General features: G+C 51.5%; 1 protein-coding gene across 1 annotated transcript; it reads right to left on the reverse strand.

The window, feature by feature from the left end:
* Positions 1 to 12,605: 12,605 nt before the first annotated feature.
* CHST12 (carbohydrate sulfotransferase 12) lies at positions 12,606 to 18,325 on the reverse strand. The gene is made up of 2 exons (XM_026054219.1): positions 18,282 to 18,325; positions 12,606 to 14,195 (listed from the first exon to the last, which is right to left on the reverse strand). The coding sequence occupies exon 2, from the start codon at positions 14,098 to 14,100 to the stop codon at positions 12,841 to 12,843; it is 1,260 nt and encodes a 419-aa protein (XP_025910004.1). The 5' UTR covers positions 14,101 to 14,195; positions 18,282 to 18,325; the 3' UTR covers positions 12,606 to 12,840.
* Positions 18,326 to 21,351: the final 3,026 nt, after the last annotated feature.

A 21,351-nucleotide genomic window follows, 5' to 3' on the forward strand; every position in this document is an offset into this window, starting at 1 on the left:
CCCAGAATCACCTCCTGTGTCAGGGACGCTCAACAAGACAACATTGTAAGTAACTACAACGAGGAGATGCAGGATCTATATTGTTCTCTGCTAAATTGCTTGACTCTAATCGAGCTTTCCAGTAAGGCTGCTTTTGAGTATATGCCTGGAACATTTGATATCTGGATTTAATCTCCACCATTGCACGTCTCTGTGGCTCTTGAAGAAATAATAAACTTCTCCATGATACAGCAGGTGCTGAGATCCCTAAGATGATAAGAAATAGAATAGGAAGACACATCACCAAGGTCTGATGCTTCAGTGTGATACCTGGCTAGACTAAAGGTAGAAAAGCTGTTAGTAATTTTAGGACCCCAATCTCGGTGACAGTTGGCCACATCATTGTGCCACCGAGACACACCTGTGTCCTGTGATTAAATTCTGACATATCTAAAATGGTTCTTTATCACATCTTGCCATCTTCCAGCTCCACAGGAACCACCTTTCTAAATCACTAAATCACACTGTGTGCCATTCTGTAGGCACCTGCACTTAAAAAGTGATGTCAGATTAAAAATAATCTTGAAAACCATCCAGCAGTAAAATTAGTCAGTCTCTAGAATCAATAAAGAAAGACCATTAAAGTGAATTCCCCATGCTTCTGCAACCTACATAGACAAATAGAGAGCTTGGGGTATTTGGGGAGCTCAGCTTTGAAACTCAGTCAATGCCTCAGCAACATTATTTCCCTGCATCCCACATCTGCTTGCATGAAGACTACAGCACCAAATCTCAGGGAGAAAAAGGGGAATTTCCACAGGGATTTGTGCTAAAAGTCATTAATTGCCCATGTGATGACGTGACAAGATACCAGAATCTTCATTGCATTTAATTAATATAATTAAATTATTCTTTGATAGACTCCTTTGACCACCTAATTCTACGAGATGTAAGGGAATGTCAGGTTTCTCCATATTTCCCAGGTGGAGATACAAGCAAGCTGGAAAAGGTAATTTTCTGAGGACTTATCAGTGGCTTTGAACTTCTGTTTCCTCCCAGGGCATCAGTTTGTCTCTCTTGCAGCTCAGAGACACAGATTTATCTAGTTATATCAACTTCTGTTTTTGAGAAGAAAGGTCTCCTATCTGCTCCGAACTAGACTACTTTGACACCTCAGCTTTTAAGGCACTGCTGTGATATCTCAGCCTTTAAAGCGAAAGACAAAACTTTGCACGACCTTTAAACCTGCAAAATATATTTTTAAATAAGCATAGCAGTGGTTTTATTTCGGTTCCAGCCCTTGATGATGTCTGTTTTGCAAGTTTATATTTTCCACTGCTAAGATCATCAGAAGGATACTACTCAAGATGATTTATATGTCTGCTAGTGATATTTTGCTGCTTCTGGTTCTAAGAGAAACAAACAGGGGTTAGCTGAACTCTACAGAGCTGCATTTTGCCAACTAGCAGAATATAAATAAGCAGGTGGTAAAAACACTTCCCGGGACTGTTGCTTTTCAGCTACTGCAGGACGAAAACAGAACAAGGCTTAGCAACATTTACCTTAAAATACCAATCAATAAAGTAATTGAAATATTTCAGCTACTTCTCCCAGGTTTTTCATTAGAAACAACTATTAGACATGAGACATGCAAAACACTTGAGATTTGCAGCTTTTTTTAGAGCGATAGAAAGCCCTGAGCTTTCTCCTATCTTATCTCACCTCTTTGAATGTCTCAGGTCTGCTAGAGCACAGTCCACTTAGAAACCATTAGTCACCTATCGGCATATTTAGGAAGCTGATAGCTTTGAAAACCTGCTCCTTGTGAGAAGAAAAGTGCTTGCCCATATTGGATATGTGCCTCATTGGATTATTTGGCAGTGTAAGCACCAAGTGCCAGTAGGACACGCACACAACTGCCCATCCTCATTGCCCACCTGGCTCCAGGGCCTGGCAACCTGGTGGGGCAGAGATGTCCTGAGCTATGTGGTAGCCAAGCTGCACCACGCAGTAGATATTCTCACAGGCTTTGCTTACTTGTGATTCTTCAGACCATTTCTGGCTTCTACCTTCGTTCTCCTCCTTGGCCAACAAGGTGTTTCTCCATCACGTGCACACCATCGTCAGGGTATTTCTCCATGGTGTGCAAACCGATGCCACCCATAAAGAGCAACTTGCTCCTGTCAGGGGTCTGGTTTCCCAACTGATGGTTTTTGCCTTCCAGGCAGCCAGGGAGTTTGCTCCAGTATCGGGTCCAGCTGTGTCAGGAGAGGCATCCAAAACGCCATGGGTGCCTCACACTAGTGTGGCTATAGCTGGGCTCCTAAATCACCTCATCCTCCTATAATACTTACACTTTTTCCTTTCAAAGAGCCCAAAATTGCCCCTCCGCTGGCTGAGATTCCCCAAGTAGGCACTAGATGGCAAAACCTCCTGAGAAAGGGAACTCCCTATTTCCCCTCGTCCCTTTTGGAGTCGGGCTGCAGAAGATTTGCAGCCTTTCTCCAAATACAGGCAGAAAGAGGGAATTGGGAAGCCTGTGTGAAGCCAGCCCAGCAGCAAGGCGGGTGAATTCTCACTCCTCTTCTACCTCCAGGAGGAGGCATTTGCGCATGAGTGTCTAAAGCTGCTTCCTCCACAGCTGCTCTCCTCCCCGCTGACAGACTGTGGCCACGGTGCTTCAAATATCCCAGCAGATATCCCAGCTGGGTTGGGGAAGACTGTATCGTTTTGCAAAGATGTGCTGGTTGCTTGCACAGGGCATGGGACACACAAGCAGGCGCCGGGTGGATGGTTGCAAGCCTCTGAGCAGACAGCATCACTCCCAACTAAAAAAAAGCCCTTTTTTAACTCCCCTGATTCTCCTCCACGTCTCTGCGCCTTGCAGAATCCCATCTAGGATGCACCTAGCTGTGCTGCTCCTTCTCCCGCTTGTCTCCGTGTTGTTTCGAGGGCAAAAACAGCTCTCCAGATGTACATCAGCCCAACCTGCACACCCAGGGACCTCCCTGGCATGCTGGAAACCCTCCTCTTCCTCCCAGGCTCAGCGTCTTGCATTCACCGTGGGACAGGGCATCCCATAGCTGCAGACCCAGCAGTGGATGTCTCAGGACACATCTCAGGTCCCACTTTCATCCTAGGCCAAGGAATCAGCGAGGGAGGCCACGCCAACTCCACGGCTTGGCAAAGCGAGGGGAAAATATGCTCGAGAAATACGGCCTCCGAGCACGGGCTCTGTCTGGAACTCGCCTGCAAAACAGCCCCGCTCTCTCAAAGGGATTCATTATTCCCAGCGCCTCGCTGAATAATTTCTGCGAGTAATTGCAGGGCTGAAGTTTGTCCGCAAACAATTCATTAGGAGCATCCAGGCGGCCAGCTGGAACCACACGCCGGCTCCGGTCCGCGCTCCCTGGCCGCGTGAGGAAAACCCCAGAGTCGGGCAGGAGGGTAAATAAACTTGTTTTCAAAATCAAGACCTCGGAAGGAGAAAAAAAAATGAAGAAATTAGACTAGGTTAAAATTAGCTGTTTCCATGGACATTGTGAGACATAAGTGTGCTTGGAATGGTCTGAGAGAGAGGAGCGGATGCCCTGGATCCCTCTGTACCCCAGTATTCAGCATCACCCTGCGGGTACAAACCCACCCCAACGTGGGGCAGGAGATGGAGGAGCTGCCTCCACTCTGCAGGGCCCCAAATGTTGCATGGAAGAGCTTGCTGCAGAGCTGTTGTCCCCAAGAAACATCCCCAAAAAGCACCAATGACCTGGCCATGTGTTTGGAGGAGCCGAGACCGACTGGAAGCATTTCCACAACTGAGGGCTCTGAGGGCGGCCAGGGCTGAGCACCAAAGTCATCACTCAGACTGTTTCACACTGAGCACCAAAGTCATCACTCAGGCTGTTTCCTGCTGAAATCATGAAATAATAGATGTCCAATTAACCGGCAGAGCGAGACGCAACGAGAAATACTGCTTACAGGGAGCTGGCACGGCGCCCGCTGAGTTACAATAAGGATATTTTATTTGCCTGGGCTTTAGATAACGTATTTCTATTCTCTCCCTCGCTGCCCTTGGGGGTACTGAGGATTTATCAGCTTCCTGGAATAACTTTTCTGCTCTGGTTCTTCTAAAGTCCTCTCCCAGCTCCACCAGATCAACTCTAACCCTCAATGCTGCCAGATGAGACACGGCCCATCCGACACATCAGACCTTTAAGGGATCAGTTCCTTCCTCTGGGTCCTGCCATGGGAACCCCCCAGTTTACTCCACTTGCCACAGATCCACAGCCAAAGGGAATAAATACCTCGAACCATTAAATTGCTGCAGTCCAAGCTGCACTTTCCAGACTCCAGCGTATCTGCCTGGCCCGAGAGCACTTCCCAGTTCTTAGAAACAAGTTAGTAGGTTGTAACCTCTGGAAAATTGGAGGCATCAGGCAGATAAGTGACTCACTGAGGTCCCAAGCATGACCTGATTGCAGAGCTAAGGCTGGAAACCCCTGAGCATCTGCTCCGTGGTCACATAACCCTGGCCCGGCGAGCGCAGCAGCCTTCCTACTTCCCTCTGTTCTCAGAAAGGGGAACCCACAGGCAGTTCTAACACATTTACATGTATGTGCACAGTTAAACTGCTATTTCAACAATTCAGGAATGAGAACTGCAAGTTTTATTTCCTCTCCCCCCCACTTTTTTCTTTTTTAGATATATTATTTTTTTCTTAAGCCACTCATTTTGCAAGGTCTCCCTTTACTCTCAGAGAACTTTACTGGGAAAAGCTCAAAATATGTCACTGCTCAGGAAGGGAGACGTGAACATCACCTGTGGATTAACCCGTAGGATGTCAGCACTTATCACTCTCCCAGCTGACGAGAGCCGGGATACCAGGGTGAGGGGCTGCAAAGGGCCCTAAGCACCTCGGAGTCTGCTGGGGACACGGGAGGGATCAGCACATACAAGGGGTTAACACGAAGGTGGTGACAGAGCCGGGAGCAAAACGTGGGATGGAAGAGGCTTCTCACCCGCGGCTCCGTCCTGGGAGCTCAGTGGAGCCCCGGTTCTCAGTGCTGGAAGCTGCTGCAGGTGCAAAAACGCCGTCAAATAACCCAAAACACAATGTGGCAGCCTCTTCCTGTCTTTCCTTGACCTCATCCTTTCCCAAAGCAAACGCTGCTGTTGTTCTTGCGGAGGAGGGAAGGCAGGAATCCCCCCTGCTGGCTTTGACTAAACAAGAAAAATAAAAGAAAGAAAAATAAAGACAAGCCCAGATCACGCTCTCTTTGGGCTCTTGTCTGAAAGGGGCCCTTGGAAGAGCAGCGTCCCAGCCAGCGCTGGGCAAGGAGCTGTGGTAGCTCAAGGGCTTTAGAAATGCCAGCCTGAGCTGGGAGCAGAACGAGCCAAACGCGAGCATCTTCCCTTTTCTTTGGGGAAAAATGTTGATTCTGCTCTCAGGTTTGGGGTCAGGCACAAATGCAGGCACTGAGCAGGGCCCTGGAGGCAAATACATGTGGTCTAACCCCAGCAGGCGGTGGCAGTAGGGTCCACCCAACCAAAGGCCAGCAGAAGAAAATAAAATATTAAAAATAAAGCAGCCTGCAATTCACGAGCAAATCAGCCAGTTGCTGCATGCTCTTTCACTAAACAGCATCCTTGTAAGGAGCCAGGCAGAATATTTTACCCGAAACATTCCAACAAAAACTCTCACCAGACGCTGTGCTGGAAATTTCCTTACAATCAGCACAGCCAGAAAATAAAAAAAACCCTTCACCCTGCCAGCAATGGCCTAATCTACACTAAAAAGCTTTTATAGACTTAGTGGTTAAAAGAAACACCCGGTCCCTAGCTGTGTTTTTAGACCAAGCCCAGCAAAGCTCAGCTGGCACCTCGGCTCGCAGGCCATTGCAGAGTGAGAAGTGCCGCTCCCCAACCTGCCGCCCCTCCAAACGCGCGGAGCCGCCTCGAACACAGGCACCTTTTGCTAAGCTCTAAAAAATGCAGCAAGTGCAAACTGCAACAGCAGCTGGAATCTGCCCCGGCGGCTCGAATTCACGTCCTAGCTCGCTGAAGAGTAATGCTGAGCATATTTTTTAAACAAAACTTGCTCGCAGGCCTCCTGCCCTAGCCTTAGGGTTAGTCTTCGGGTCAGTCTTGCTGTGCTGCCTGTATCCTGTGCTTTGGGGTGAAACAGAAATGCAGCTTGTCCTGTTGGTACAAAGGGCTTTTGTTTCCAGATTGGCTCCTAGCGCCACGGTTTTCCCCAGGAAAACCAGGGTGTGCGATGCAGAACCAACCCAAGCCACGTGGCAGGACCTGTGAAATGACACCCAGAGAAGCAGCGTGAAATAACACTGAGATGTAGCGTCACCCGTACACCAAATTCCTGCTCCTCATTGCAGTTGGCAGGAAAGGAGGCAAAGCTGGTGCTATTTTGAGAATGCAAGTTGAGGACCAGCGCGCTTGGGTTTGAGGAGCCTATACGAGCAGAGGAGGAACCCATGCAATCCTGAATCCCGTGTTCTGGAGCAGGGGTTGGAGAGAGCTCCCAGCCTCTCTACACCAGGGGTTATTAGGAAGCTTGAGCAGTGCCTGCTGCAGCCGCATGCACTCGGGTCACCATTCGGCTGCCAACGGTAGCTGCATTTTAGAACAGGGTAAAAAGCACCAAGCCGGGAGGAAGACCCACATGTGCTGCAACAACCGCTTTCCGTTCCTGGTTACACAAGGCAACCTCCTCCAGGAGGCAAACGGGGCTTGTGGACAGGGAGCTGAAGGCAACGAAGCTCAGTTAATGAAGAGGTGCAACCACCAGCCCATTGCATCGTCGTAGTCACGACCAACAGCTTTCTGCTTGCCCAAAAGAAAGTGACAAAACTTGCCTGTGGTTCACCCTATCAAAACCTTATTGCATCTGGTTACCCATGTCAGGCGTGCTCCCCTGACCAAGATCTGTGGATTGTTTTGGACATCTGGCCTTATAGACATACATACGTTTACATAAAGAGACTCATTTTACATCTAAGATGCATATAAAGGTCATCAAGACTGAAACCAAAGTCTAGGCCATCCTGACTTGATGTAAGAACCTTCTCACAGAAACCCTGCATGCCCAAGACTATTGCTAGGTGCCTGTGCTACATGGAGCTGGGTCCTTGCCGTGCCTGGCATTATCCAGCTCCGGAGATGCTTACATTGCACTCTTACTCCACTGATTCCCCATTAACTAAAGGTCACTGAAGCCTTTGCAAAAAGCTTTGTACTCTCAGCATGATTAGGTGGCAAATACTTGTGATTTATCCAAGAGTCAAAATACACTCAGTCTGAAATCAGTAATGTGAAGGTTGAGAGGGGGGAAATGGAGGCAGAGAGCACGGCCCAGCACCACGTAAGAGGTTCTCAGCACCATCTCTCCGGCACTTTCATGCCTGGTCCCAGAGCACAGCAAGGACAAAGCCAAAATTCCTGCAGGAGCCATGGGCTTTCAGCAGTGAGCAGCTCTCCCCGTGGCTTTTGCAACACAGCTCTCCCTGGCATTTCATCCCGCCCAGTACTGCTGGTTTAGACAAAAGGATCTGCCCTCCCAGGCCCTGTCAGCTTTGGGCTCTGGGGATGACTGTGACTGTGTGGCCGCCTCCTGCACATCCCCAGCTCTGCTCCCCTCCCTGCTGACCGCTCTCTTGGCTGCCGCTGCCCTTTCGACGCACGCTGGCTCCGCTCTATTCCCAGCACTCCTCCCATTTTTCCACAGAGAACTGTCCAGGGTCCAAATAAAACAAGACTCGATCCCGATTGCATTTTCCTCCGTCCATTTTGAATTCCTGCAATGACAGAGAACCAAACCGTGAAGCTGGAGCCTCCCTGCCACAAAACGCAGCTTTGCCAAAGCTGCGGGTGATACATCTGCCCAGGGGATAAAATGCGGGATTCGGGAAGGCGCTGCCTGGTGGGTCAGGAAAAGCTCCCTCGTTTAACACACGAGTCTGACAGCGTGGGAGCAAGTGGATATCAGCACAGTCTGGCACCTCAGCACATCCTGAGGATGTGAAACTGCAACAAAATGGGGACACCCTTCGCTAGGTGAAAAAGCATTCATGAACAGTTCAGCTGAGTCCTCCCTGTTCTTCTCCGTTCCTTGCAGAAGGGCAGGGATGCCAGCGCTGGGTGGCTCCAGTTCCCTTCAGGGGGACAAGCTGAAGGGAAGGCGAGCAGCTTGCTGTAGAAAACGAGCAGCAGGGCTGCTAATTAAAACCATGCTCCTCCTGCCTCTGCCACCCGGCCCGAGTAGGACACAGTCACCACGAGCACCGCCGCTTTTCAGAGTTCAAGGACACGGTTCGGCCCCGCAGGGAGGAGAAACGTGGGGAACAGATGGGTCTGGCCATGGTTAGAGGATGCAGCAGCTCCCAGCGAGAATCCCAGGCTCAGCCCTTCTGCATCCGCAGCAGCTTCTGCCAGGGGAGCCCCTGCAGCCCTCGATGCACCAGAGCAGCAGTCCCTGAGCCCGTGCACGGCACCCGCTCAGCACCCTGCCTGGCTCTGCATCCCCAAAGCGAGGCTGAAACAGCTGGAAACACAAATAAAAGGCTAGGAAGCAATAACCTAAGATGTAAAATAAGCCTGCTCACCTGCCCCAGTCTGACGGAGTCGCACTGGGCAATCCTGACAGTCCGGAAGGGGTTATTCCATTAGCACCTATTGATTATTTTTAAAATATCTCTTTTATATATAGCTTTTTTCAGGCCCTTTAGCATTCCTGTGGCAGGAATCCAATTTTTAATCTCATGGAACAGTCTGTGAGGAAATGAAAAGCCTACGGAAAGGCGATTGCTTTCTGTGGGATATTAGTGCAGCTTTCTTGAGGGTTTCCCAGGGCTCCAAGCACCAATCCCTGAATTCTCTGCACTACCAAGCAAGACTCCACACCCCTGTGCCGGGTGACAGCAAGCAGCAGAGACCCACGACTGCTGCAGAGCCAAGGAACCGACCCCTTTGGATGCAGTGAGTGTGTTTTTGGAGCGCTACAGAGAGAGGAGGGCCCTGCGGCCAGGTTTGCATTCCGGGGGATCACACACAGCCGGAGGGCCGGCTGCGGGTGCCGGGCTCGGCTGGGGCTTGGCGCTCGCGGGCGGGCGAGACGGCTCTGCTGCCCGAGCAGAGGGAACCGCCGGGATGGGAGCTGCCCGGCCAGAAAGAGCCGGCGCCGCGTCCCGCGCCCAGGAACAGCAAATGGGTTTTGGATGGGCCACCGCGGGCTGCCGCACGACGCAGGCGCCCAGCGCCGCGCACAGCCCGGCGCTTGCAGCAAGAGGCTCAGCCCCGAGCCCCCTGCACCGTCCCTGGCCACGCAAGGGCTGACTCCCACCTCCAAAGCCAGTCCCAGGCTCGATTTAACCCCGGAGAGGGCGCACGAGCTGCACCTCTCAGCTGTGACCTGCCCTCTCCTCGCCTTCCCCACACCAGCCAGCAATGCCGATATTGCATCCCCCCCGTTTTGCTTCTCTTTCTGGAGAGCTCCCCAGCAAGAAGAACACAGCCAGGGCTCCAGACTCGGCAGCACAGGGCCCACACTGCTCGCCCTCGCTGGCTCCGCTCCGCGGCCGCACGCGGCCCTGCCAAGTCACCGGTTCTCCCCGCGGGCTGCAGCGAGGTCTGCCTTACATAAGAGGGAACAAACTCCCTTTTCTTCGCCACCCTTTCAATGCTGCCATTCATGCCTGCCTACCATCCTCCCTGTGCCACCTTGAGCGATTCGACACGTGCAGCCAAAACGCTTCATCCCACACGTCTTCCCGGGGCGGCGATGCCATCCTCCTGCGCTGCAAGAGAACTGGGTGGTTAAAGCCAAAGCTGCCGGGGTGCAGAGGTACCCGTGAGTAACGGGTGCTCCTACAGCAAGCAGGACTGACCCTCTGGAAGACTTTGGTCTGGATGCCAAGCAAGGGCTATAACTGGTGTCAGCTGCCTTGAAACGTTTTAGTCAAAGCCCAGGTTGGTTTTGCATCTATTCTGGCTGGTTAGAGCCACTGAATTCAGGTAGTGTCAGTGAAAAGTTTGCAGGGGAATAGGATGTGACTTTGCAGGCTGAGTGTGAAACGCAGAGCCAGGTTTATGCAGATGTGAACAGGCTGCTTCAAGGCATCTTTCTATCCCTCATAAAAATCAGCACTAGCATCATAACCGTCTGCACTCCAGGGCTCTCAGCCCCCTTTGGCCTTTGTCCAGCCCGGAAGCAGACTGCCCGGCCTTGCCAATCCCTCTGCTGCTATTTGTCCAACACTGAATTCCAGCTCCTTCAGAAAAGCAGCGGGAGGGAGCTGGGGCTGCGCTGGAGCTCTTTGTCCTCCTCTCTCCCCGCAGCACTTGTACATCATCAGGACAAGAGCAAGAAACCCACAAAAACTGCACATTCCCGACGCGGGGGCCGTGTCCTGGCGCAACGCAGCCCACCCGCTCGCCCGCGACGTCGCAGCGAAGCGCTCGCGGCGGCGCGAGGAGCCTCCAAAGGAGCAGCAGCGTGTCCCAGGGCAGCCACGGGAGCCGTGGCAAGAGGCAGCACCGCAGGTCGGGCCAAGGGCTCAGCTGCAAACGCAGCCTCTGCATCTGGGAGCGCAAGAGACGGAGCCCTCGCAGACTTGTAGCATCCTCGCAGCTATACAGCTTTTCACTGTATTCTTAACTTAAATGAACTTTTAAAAGCTCTCCTGTGTTCACTGCTTGCAGCCTTTTCACGCGTGGTGGTTTCTCTGTCACTTGCACCACTAGGATACTGCTGCTGCAGGTGACATTTTAGAAGGACAATGCTCTGCAACCAACTTGTTCTCCATCCAGGGCTCACATCCCAAAGGCAATCCTGAAAAGCTACTGCTGCCCTGCAAGCCTCACGCGAGCGCTCACCTGGGACAAGCTGTGGCCAGGAAGCACAGGACAACCCGGGTGGGTACAAGGGCCCATTTGCAGGGCAAGACTGGGCTGAGGATTGCTCAGAGGGGCAGGGAGAGGCGCCGGGGCAGCTCTCGATCAGCTGGAGAGGAGGAAGCAGCTGCAAGGAAGTCTGTGCTGCTCCGGCTGCACTGTCTTTGGCAACACATCTGCACTCTGTTCCCAGTTGCTCACGTCTGCAAACACTAAGAACCAATTAAATTCAGATTAAAAGGGAAGAGAAAAGCACGTTGCAGACAACAGATGAAAACATCCTTGCTGTATCTCTGAAGAGCAGAAAGAACCCACCCTCGAGAAATGTAAATATAGCAGGAACCAAGAGACTCCTGGGACTACCAATTACAGGAGACAAATATTTCAACATCTTTCGTTTTGCAGCAACTAGCTGGTAAAAAAAACACTGAACAGATCAACACTCTTCTATTATTAGTTTTAAATAATGATTCAGAAACAGGATTTCCTTTTTCCTCAAGCTGGCAAGAGCCAAGCATCAAGAACCTGATTGTGGCTTCAGGGTGATTCAAACTACAAGTGTCTCTGCAGAAATTACAGAAGACAGACACGAATGCAGTGAGAAACAGATCATTTGTTTCTAGAGAAACTAGTTGCTATTATCTTTGATTTGCAGGTAAAAAGTGCAATACAGTGTGTTCACTAGGATGCACAGGCAATGCAAAGGAGAGAGCAGTACAGAGGCATGAAGGGACGAGCAGAGAGGGGAAGTCACAGCTGCAGATGGACCCAGAAAGAAACTGGATGAAAAGAGAGTTTAGAGAAGTCTGCTTAGGATCTGAGGCTGCCTCCTGAGACCTGCCTGATATTAATCACTGATACCACTCACAGCCCAGGGAAATATCTAACAATTTCAGCTCCAAAAACTGTTCCCAGCCCAATCTGCTAAGTAGCCAGTTTTTGCAGAGCAGTTCAGAGAGAGGATGAAAACACAGATTTAGCTGAGGCGACACAAAAAGCCCCTCTAAAAGCATTAATTTCCTTTGGGAAGCAGCCCACGGGCTCCCAGCACAGCGGGCAACCATCACTCCTGCAGCAGGACCCACAAGGCAGATTCAACCTGCGTTGCTCACGGGGGTGAGCAGCAGCGCAGGCCACGAGGACGCAGCGCCACAAGCAGTGACGAGCGCTCCGAGAACCCGCCAGCTCCGAGCTCACCTCGACACACGGCAACCAAAGGGGCTTTTCCATTTGTCTTTTTCCCGGGATCACTATCCACATCCCGGCCACGTCCCCTTCAAGCTCCAGATCAACGTGAAGGTATCACAAAGGCAGCAGGGACTGCACTGAACACACTGGTGAGTGGGTCACGGAGCAGCGCGTGTCACCACGGGCACTCAGCGTGCCCCGAGCCCAGCACAGAGCTGCCACAAGCAGACACGGCTGGGACAGGTGCCACCAACAAACCCGGTCCCGAGAGACTCGAGCGCTCTGCAAACCTCTGTAACAAACCGCTCTGATACAACACACAGAGAACGATGCATCATTTCTCGCAGTTTTTCTTTGACTCTTTTGTTTTTATTCCTTCCTTTCGTTTGCCACAACACACGCTTCGTATTAAATATCTGAAATATATTAATTTTTAAAAAGTATTAATAAAAAGCTAGTGAAGGACACAGCTGGCAGAGTGACAGAGGGCAGAGACCCCCTCGCAAAACATTGGGACGTTTAAAAAAAAGACGACCTGAAAAACAAGTATAACAACAACAAAAAAAAATCCAGGCACCTTTTGCATATGCACAGCTGGCTGGAATATCCTGGACTCTGGCATTATTGCAAAACGGAAGGGGAAGCAGTAGAAAAAATAGATTCCATTGTACCAACCTGTATGGAAAAGGGAGTTAAGAGCAAAAAATGAGGAGGCTTTAAAGATTTTTGGTATTTCAGATGTTCCCGCCCACCCACCCAACCCAATCACTTTTAATCTTTTAGCAAGTTTTCTGGCTTGGGGTAGCCAAAGAGCACAAAATCGGCTTCATAGAGCTTGTAGAGCTGTCGCCTCCAAGGCAGCGGGATTTTGGCAAACCAGTCCTCCTCCCAGCTGCTGGCAGTCCTGTTCCGGTAGCTGGGAGGGAAGCGGAGCAGCCTGTCCACTTTGAGGAGCTGCAGGAGATGAGCAGCATCCTCGTCCAGCGTCTCCAGCTTCCCGATAAAGTCATAGTCTATCTGGCACGGGTGGCACAGCCGGTAAACCTGCCTCCAGTGCTCATTGAAAGGGGCCATCTTCTCTGTCCGGGGGTCCAGTAAGTACTGGATGAAGTCAGAAAAGGAGACTTTGAGGCCCGCCCCGAAGGCCTCGCTGACAGAGGTGGGGAGGTTGGTGTGGTTGGAGTACAGCTTTAGCATAGGGATGGCGAAACGCCGGTAGAACTCCTCGTTTTCCAGCTCAAATTTGCTGCGAAAGGCAGATATGAGGCGGACAAAGGGGTCTCGGACAAAGAGGAACTTTGTGTACTTCTTCAGCTTGATTTTCATGAGGTGCCGGGAGAACTTCCCATAGCGGCGCCAGAATTTGTTAAAAGTCAGGTGGGTGCTGGTGTTGTGGACGTGTTCGCGTGGGATGTCCAGAGGGTCCCGGTACGGGACTCCCTGGTCCAGCAGGCTCTCACTGAGCACAATCATGACCCGTTTCCAGTTGGTGCAGGCCACCTTGGGCACGTAACAGTAGATGATGCCGTGGCGGTCATCCACGATGAGGTGGTTGAGCTCGTAGTTGGGGATATCGTCGAAGGAGCGCTCCTTGGTGGGGAAGGTGAAGCTGGAATTGGCACAAAATTCCCGCAAAGTTCTCTGCCTCTCTACCTGTAGTTTCTCTTGGTCCAAGCTGGCTCTGGCATCATGTGTAGACCAGTCATAGCCTCGCACATTCTCCTCCAAATTGCTTGCCACGGGCTTGCTGGAGCCCTGGACAAGCGGCTGCTCTGTCTTTTTGCTGACAGAGCCGTTCTGTTTCACACTTGAAGTAAGCAGCTTTGCCAAAAACTCATCCACATCTCGCAAGGCTTCCCAGTCTTCATCCTCAGCAATACCAGGGATGGCCCCTGAGGAATGAGGCCTGGAGAAGGATGTGTGCAGGTAGAAGTTGGCCGTTCCCACATTGTCCCAGTACACGATGATCAGGAGGATCATGAGGATGGGGACCAGCACCACAGAGAGACGGAACCACCGTGCTTTGGTCATCCTGGCAGCTGCTGTGAGAGCTGGCTCTCACCTGGGTTCACCTCCAGCTTGCAGAGTAAGACTTAGGTTCCGGCATGGTGCTGCGGAGCAAGAGCCTGGAAAGGGACCAGAAAGAAGGTTAGCTGATCCCTCAAGCATCCTGGTTTGGAGAGAATGACTTTGGTGTGTCACGGTGCTCTGCAAAGTGACAGACAATGGAACAGAAAGAGTCATCAGATCTCAAGGGTTCCTGAGACAGACTAGAGCTCTCAGCTGCTCCTCCAGCTCTCACCAACTCCTCCATCCAAGAGAAGGAAAACACTGCACTTCATCCTGCAAACCAGAGGACAGAGTTCGGATTGGATTTTTAGGCCCCCCTGGGACCTCAGAGCTCAGCCTGACTGAAAGTTCTAATTTTTGGAGCAAAGAAGATACAACATGTTGTGTTTTCACCAGTTGCCATAGCAATTATGTTTTGTTCATCAATCTCCAGCTTTTGGAGTTATGTGATTTCATGAGACACCCTGCTTTAAATAAAAAAAATAAAATAAATAAAATAAAAAAAAGATCCCAGGTCTCAAGTTTGCTGAGAAAAGTTTGAGAGGATTAAAAAAAAAAAAAAAGTAACTACATAAAGAAAATATCTGAAACCAACTTTCTTTCAGATCTCCTTGTTTTTGAAATACATCCAGCCCAGAGCAGGAAGCAAGAGGGCTGCTCCATGATTTTAACATTTAGTAACACAGCTGAAGTTCCTCATGAAAACGCTCCCTACCACTGTGCTGAAAACCAAGGCCCTCCCGAGCCACAAACCTGCTGCTGAGGGTGCCGCTGTCCCAGAGGCCAGAGCAGAAAATGCCACCAACCCGAACGCCCCATCTGATCTAATTGGTGTGAACACTCACTGAGTCCTGAGAACAAGGCTGCTCTAGGGGATCTCTGTGCATGTCGAGACCTCTTTTGCTGGTTTCTTTTGCATCTTTTATGCTTCCTCCCTAACAGCTCTTCATCACCAATGGCAAGTGGGAAATTGTTGTTGCAAAGAGAGATGAAAATATCTTTTCTAGGTGGTGCAGCATGTTTTTACTTCAGCCATTCCCATCTTTTTAGCTCTATCTTGCACTTCCTTGTTGACTCCCAGTCCCCTGCCATCACAAGCTCCTCAAGGGAGATCTGCTGGCAGAAATCTGCTGTCTCCTCATGCTGTTGAGTGTTTTCTTTTCAAACACAGTGCAGAGACAGGCTGGCAAACCTCTGGCTTGCTCTTTGTCCGAGTTAGCCAGGAACTTCAGCAGCAAGTAGGGAAAAAGCTGAGCCCCACTCCTACAGGTTTGCAAAGCAGCTGAGTGCAGATGTATGACCTCCAAAACCCACGGAGGCCTTAAATCAGGAAGCTCATCTAAACAAGGCTGAGATTAAACTTCAGGAATGACAGATTTCAGCACCCAAAGTCCAGGCTTCAAATGCTGGAGCAAGAGCATTAGACAGGAATTTACTGATAAACAGAACAATAATACTAGCTATCAAAGTACCAGCTCAGTTTGTCCCAAAAGACTTAAAACGCAGATTTGAAGGTTTGGGATTTTTCCACCTTGATGTGTTTGTTTACACTTAGGAGGTAGGTTGGGCAAGCCAGAAATTCAGCGTAGCTGTTGATTTAACACGTGGCTTTGCACTGCAGCACCAAATACAGAGTTTCTTGGGTTCAGGCTCCTAATCTACACGTCAAGGGGAGCTGGAAGAACCACAGACGTAACACACGGAACTCTGTGAGGCAGGAGGTGGGCATTACTCAGCAGTAATTCTCCACGTTTCCTTATTAAAGGCCAAGGACAGATCCGATCTAAGAAGAATCACCAAGAACAATGAGCAGGGAGTTATAGACGGGGCAAATTATATATGTGCGTCAGCACATGAGGCCAAGCATCTCAGCCCAATGACAGAAGATAATGGAGCAACGCTGCCAAGTCTACTGCTTGGCACATTCCTGGTTCTGCGTTTTGCCTGAAACCATTCTTGCTTTTGAGACTATTAGTTGTTCAGGGCAGGGGCTGCTTCCTATTCCGGATGAATATGGTGCCTACTGTGCATGTGCTCCCCAGCACGCCGGGTCTCCGGCGCCAGCTGAGGCCTTTGGAGCAGCTGGAAGGCAGCAATTCTGGGAAGCAGCAGAATTCCTTTCTCTTTTTGCCATCTCTGCGCCCAGCAACTTGCAGCGCTTGGGGCAGCGCAGCAGCCTGCCAGCATCTCTGCAAGGCTGGGCCACCCCAGCGGGGACACAGGGCCCTCCCAGTGCTGACGCCAGGCGTCGTGTGGGGCACGGCCAAGGCACGCACACGCCTTTGGGTGAAGGGAAGGACGGGCTCCATCAAAGCCACCAGGATAATGCGGCTTCCCTGAGCCCGAGGGCTCCAGCCTGCTTTCCAGGACACAGCACAAGGGCCTGCCAGAGCGTTCCGCTTTTCCAAGACACGCAGCAGTGATCAGCAGAGAATTGAAATGACTGCACTTGTGTTAACCCTGCAGCGCCAGGACGGAACTCTGCAGAACAACCACACAACCTAATTTCCTGCCATGAGGCACCTTCTGCAAAAAAACGGAGTTACTTACAGAGTTACTCTATTGATTATGACACATCCTCTTCCTGAGAGCTTGGTAAAAGACACTAGACACGGAGAACAAGTTAGAGCTCTCTGTGCACATCAGAGGGGACACGCTTTCATCCTGTCCCTGCTGGAATCTGGAGGAAAAGCCTCCTCGGAGGAGCCAAGAATTTACACTCAAGTTTAGCTCAAGGGCATCAGCAGCTCCACCACAAAGCTGTGTCTGCAGCGTGATCAGTGAATGGGGACACGAGCTGAGTGCTAAAATCACCTGCTATGCGACTACTATCCCAAGTCTGAACCTGGCCTAGGTGGGAATCCATGACTTGTTCTCCCCAATTCACGCCTGGAAAAGGCAGGGAGATCCAACAGCACAGGTCCCATCCCACGACAGGCGGTTGTGTGCAATCAACTAGGTCCTTTTGCAAGCGTAGCAGGAACACTGGACAATAATCCTTCTCTAGTAACAGACTGCCTTTCAAATAGACTGTCTCCAAAGACTACACTGAAGCTTCCATCTCTTCCTGCTTTGCACCTTCCCAGATTTCCCCTTCCTGCACTCCTCCCAACCCCCTCGAGGGAAGCACAAGACACGGATCAGGCACTAAGCACCAGACCCTTCCCCTCCAGAGCCTGTTCATCCATCACATGGGAAACACGGGATCTCAGGCAGCTTGTTTTAGCTTTGGCTGCTTCTGAAGGGACCAGGGAAAAAGGGATAGAATGAAAACTTTTGAAAGTATACAAAAATGAATTACAAATTGATGCTTTCCTCTGCAGCAACTTCTTTCCCAGCAGTCATTTGATCCATTTAGTTTCCTTGCTTATACATAGTGGAATACACCTGCTATCACTTAAGCTTAGGGAATAAGCAGACCCTTGGAAGGGAAATGAAGTTATTGGCTCTCTCCAGGTGTGGGAGAACCTGCAGCAGGCTCCATCCTTCATATCAGACAGAGACTATACCAATAACCAGAAAAGAACTTCACGTATTCTGCCATAATTGAGTAATTTGCTTCTCCCCAGCGTTCCAAAATCCGGTGTCTTGCATAGACTAGGGCAGTTTTCCCTCAGGAAACTCCCGGAGCGCAGGCTCCGCCGCGGGCTGAGACGGGGAGAGCCGCCGGTGCAAACCCGGCCCGGCTGGTGCGAGCAGCAGCCCCATGACAGGGCTGCGAAGCGGGGAGCCCCGTCCATAGCTCGCGCTGCCCGCGTTTTCCTTGGACACGGCTGGAAACCCCTTGTTGAGGCGCCGCTCCACTCGGCTTGCGGCTCAGCCCTGCAGCCCGGCCTTGCCGCGGCGCTCCCCGCCGCGGGGCGGCTCCCGCAGCACGGGGCTCCCGGCTCTGCCCCGAGCGCTCCCCGCGGCCCGGCACGCGCGGGCACCTCGCGGGGGTCACCCGGGACAGCGACCACCGACACCCGAGGGGATAGGGGCTCAAAGCGGGGCAGCCCCCGCGCCACGGGCAGCCCGGCGGGGAAGCGGCCGCCTCGGGATGCGCCGCGTGCCGATAATAAACCGCGTCGGCACCGCGGGGAAGGGACCGGCCCGCCCTGCCGCCCTCCCGCTCCGCGGTGCCCCGCCGAGGCCGCGCTCACCTCCGGCGCGGGCAGCGGCAGCCCCCGCTGCCGCCTTCCCCGTGCGGCCCCGTCCCGCCGCCGCTGCCCGGCCGCCGCCGCCGCCCTCTCGCGAGACGCCGGGCACGGGGGTCCCCGCGGGGCCGCGGCGCAGGCGCCGCTCCGCCCGCCGCGAGGCGAGGGGAAGGGAGGGAAGGGCCAGGCCCGGCCGGGCCCGCCCTGCTCCGGCGGCGCCGCCCGGCGCGCCCCGCCGCGGCCCCGGCCCCGCTGCCTCGAGGCAGCCATTTCCGCGGGGCCGGGGGAGGGAAGGAGGCCGAGGTCGGTCTGCGCCGTCCTTGGCACGGAGGGACACGCGCTGCCCCCGCGGCCAGCGCCGTGAAGGGCGAAGCGCGGAAAAGTTCCGGTTTAAATCCCTTCTTGTGACTGAAATAAAGCGAGAAGGAGGGGAAATAAAAAGCTGTGAAGAGGGATCTGGGACTCAGGAACTGGCCTTGTCTCGCCAGGAGCTCTGGAGCTGGTTCCCTATAGACACCACCGCAGGCTCTGCTCATGTTTTGTGTTTGTTTCATAAGCTCCACGTTTAGGTTTTTATAAGCAGGGAGATTAATTAGGACATGTTAATCACATGAGGTGACAAAGTGTGTTCTGCCCCATGCCCAACCTAGCTGCCCCTGGCCCTGTGGACGCACTGGGATGCGTCGGAAGGGGAAACATGGACATTTGGAAACAAATGGAATATGTGTATATATATATGTGCGCCTTTCATTCGCTTCCAGGCTAGTTCAGAAGAGGATCGTCAGCCGTCAACAGGCCTCTCACCTCTGCTGCAATCCCATCCAAACTGCTCTGTTCATGGACAGGAACTTGGGCCAGTCTCTGCTCTAACAGTCAAACATCTGCTCTCCCAAAGGGCATCGCAGACCCACATTGCACCTCCTGCTTCACAGCAACAGGCACACGGTGGGAAAAAAAAAGGAAGGGGTTTCTAGGGAGCTGACATTTGGCTTTAGCAGGCAGCCTTTTGGCAGTAGAGGTGTCATCCCCACGCTTGCCCTAGGAAGGTGATTTGAACTCTATGCTGACACCTTCTGGGAGGACAACACTGCTGGGAGAATGAGGTTTTCCACCTCTCCTGGACTCTGTTCCAAACACCCTCCATTTCTTAAACTGAAACTAGCAGCTACAGCACTGAGGAAACATATTCATAGGCGTTATGTAAGGAGACATCTAGAAGTGCTTCTTCTTCTTCGCTTCTATAAGGTGCCCACTTCTGCTCACCTTCCCCTCTGTTTTCAGCATCACAGCATTGAAGCTAAAAGACTTTACACTCGCTTCCCAGCTGCCAACAACCTCAAAATTACCATCCTTGAGGGCCCACAGAGAATCCTGCTCCCCCTGGTGACTTTTATTTAGTTTTCAGGTGGCTCCTCAAGGCTGTGCCTGGCTGCTGGCACCATCTGCAGGCCCTGCACACGCAGGAAGGTCAGGCACCCAGTCCCGTTTCTCACAACAGCAACAAAAGCATTTTATCTGGCTGCCCTAGTGAAAAGTAAACACCTCCATTTGGGTCTCCTTGTTAGGGAGAATGGAGAATAAACAGATGGCCCCGTGCTGCAGACAGACGAGTTTTGCAGAGGCGCAAGATCTGCCCAGAAATCCAAGGGCTTTGGGGATGTTCCAGTGATCACCCAGTTCCATTGCAGAACTGATATCCAATCAATTCCATTCAGAGGAAGCAGGATATCATCACGTAGCTAATTCAGATTAAACCCTGTACTTTGTATGCCCATCAGGCTACGATCATCAACACCTCCGAAAACGTTATGTTCTCTTCCTAAGAAGTTATTTTTGGCTAAGAGGGAGATGGAGGGTAACTCCTTTTGGAACATTGCCAATGTCATCGGTTGCAAAGGACGGCTTAACACTTGCCTCTAAGAGGCATTCCCATGTGATTGCCTTCTCAAGTGGACTGTTTGTGCTGCATTCACAGCTCTTAGGTTCAGATTGCAACAGAGCAAGTGCTGAAGAATTTAGTAGTGCCTCTTGAGCCAGCCACGTATCTCGTGTACCTTTGACTTGCCTCTGTAGGAGCTGTCTTTTGGCACGCTCAGCATTGCTCTGCTGAACAGGGCTTGCAGGAGCATTGGCTGTTAATGGCACCTGTAATGGATTCCCCTCTTTATCAAAGAGAGAGGAAACTTCATTATAAACTACAAGAGCAGGTTTAAAATAAAATCTTTCAATGCATGAGTCACTAATAGCTATGGAAAATAAATCGTTGCATTGTAAATTGAGTTAACATAATTGAATTTTTTAAAAACAAACTTGTAAGAAAAATTAATTAGCACCACGAGGCACCCCTTGCCAGAATGGGGAAGGATTCCAGCATCAGTTGAATAGGATTTGGGTACCCACTTTTTCTAAACTCACCCTGTCATAAAGGTAAAACAACTGAGGCTGATAGGCAGTCAGTGCAGCCTGTGGTATCGTGGCTCCTTAGTGAGCCTGAAGGACTAGACCAAGATCAAACTGCCTGCATGTCTTTCTTTAGGTCCAGAGGCTGAGTTAGGTCCAGAAAAGGGCTGTCTTGAGGATGCAGGGAGATGGCAGAATTGTGGCAGCCTGAGCAGATTTTTGAGATTGCAAAATTCCCTAAGCCCCGGCTCCCAGCCTGTGGTCACAAAGACATTCTTGCTGCCACGGGCTCTTTTCAGTAGCTCCAGCTGCCTGCTAACACATCCTCCCCCGCCGTGAAAGAGCACTCCAAGTAGTTTAATCTCTCATATAACAACATGACAAGCAGTAAGTTTATTATTCAATGTGAAACCCAACTCTTTGTCCCATTCATCCAAGATAGTCATAATAAACAAGAGGCACCGCTGCTTGGATTTCCTGCTCGGGACTCTGGCGTTTTCCTGGCAGCTCCAAAGCACACACAGGTTTTCAAAGGCATCTTCTCCATTCCTGCTGACAAGACCCCAGTACCCCAGTGCCCAATGCTGTGGGCCAAGGGAGGCCTCCAAATAGGTAGGGAGGCCTGTTTCAGCAGTCACTTGGAGAGCTGCACGTTTGGCCACATAACCTTTGGGTT

The sequence above is a fragment of the Nothoprocta perdicaria genome, unplaced genomic scaffold (assembly GCF_003342845.1).
Source record: "Nothoprocta perdicaria isolate Ctin4 unplaced genomic scaffold, notPer1 scaffold_12, whole genome shotgun sequence".
Taxonomy (NCBI): Eukaryota; Metazoa; Chordata; class Aves; order Tinamiformes; family Tinamidae; genus Nothoprocta; species Nothoprocta perdicaria.

What these genes read in the sequence shown, in the direction of transcription:
- CHST12 (XM_026054219.1), bottom strand. Translation starts at nt 14,100, where the DNA reads ATGACCAAAGCACGGTGGTTCCGTCTCTCTGTGGTGCTGGTCCCCATC.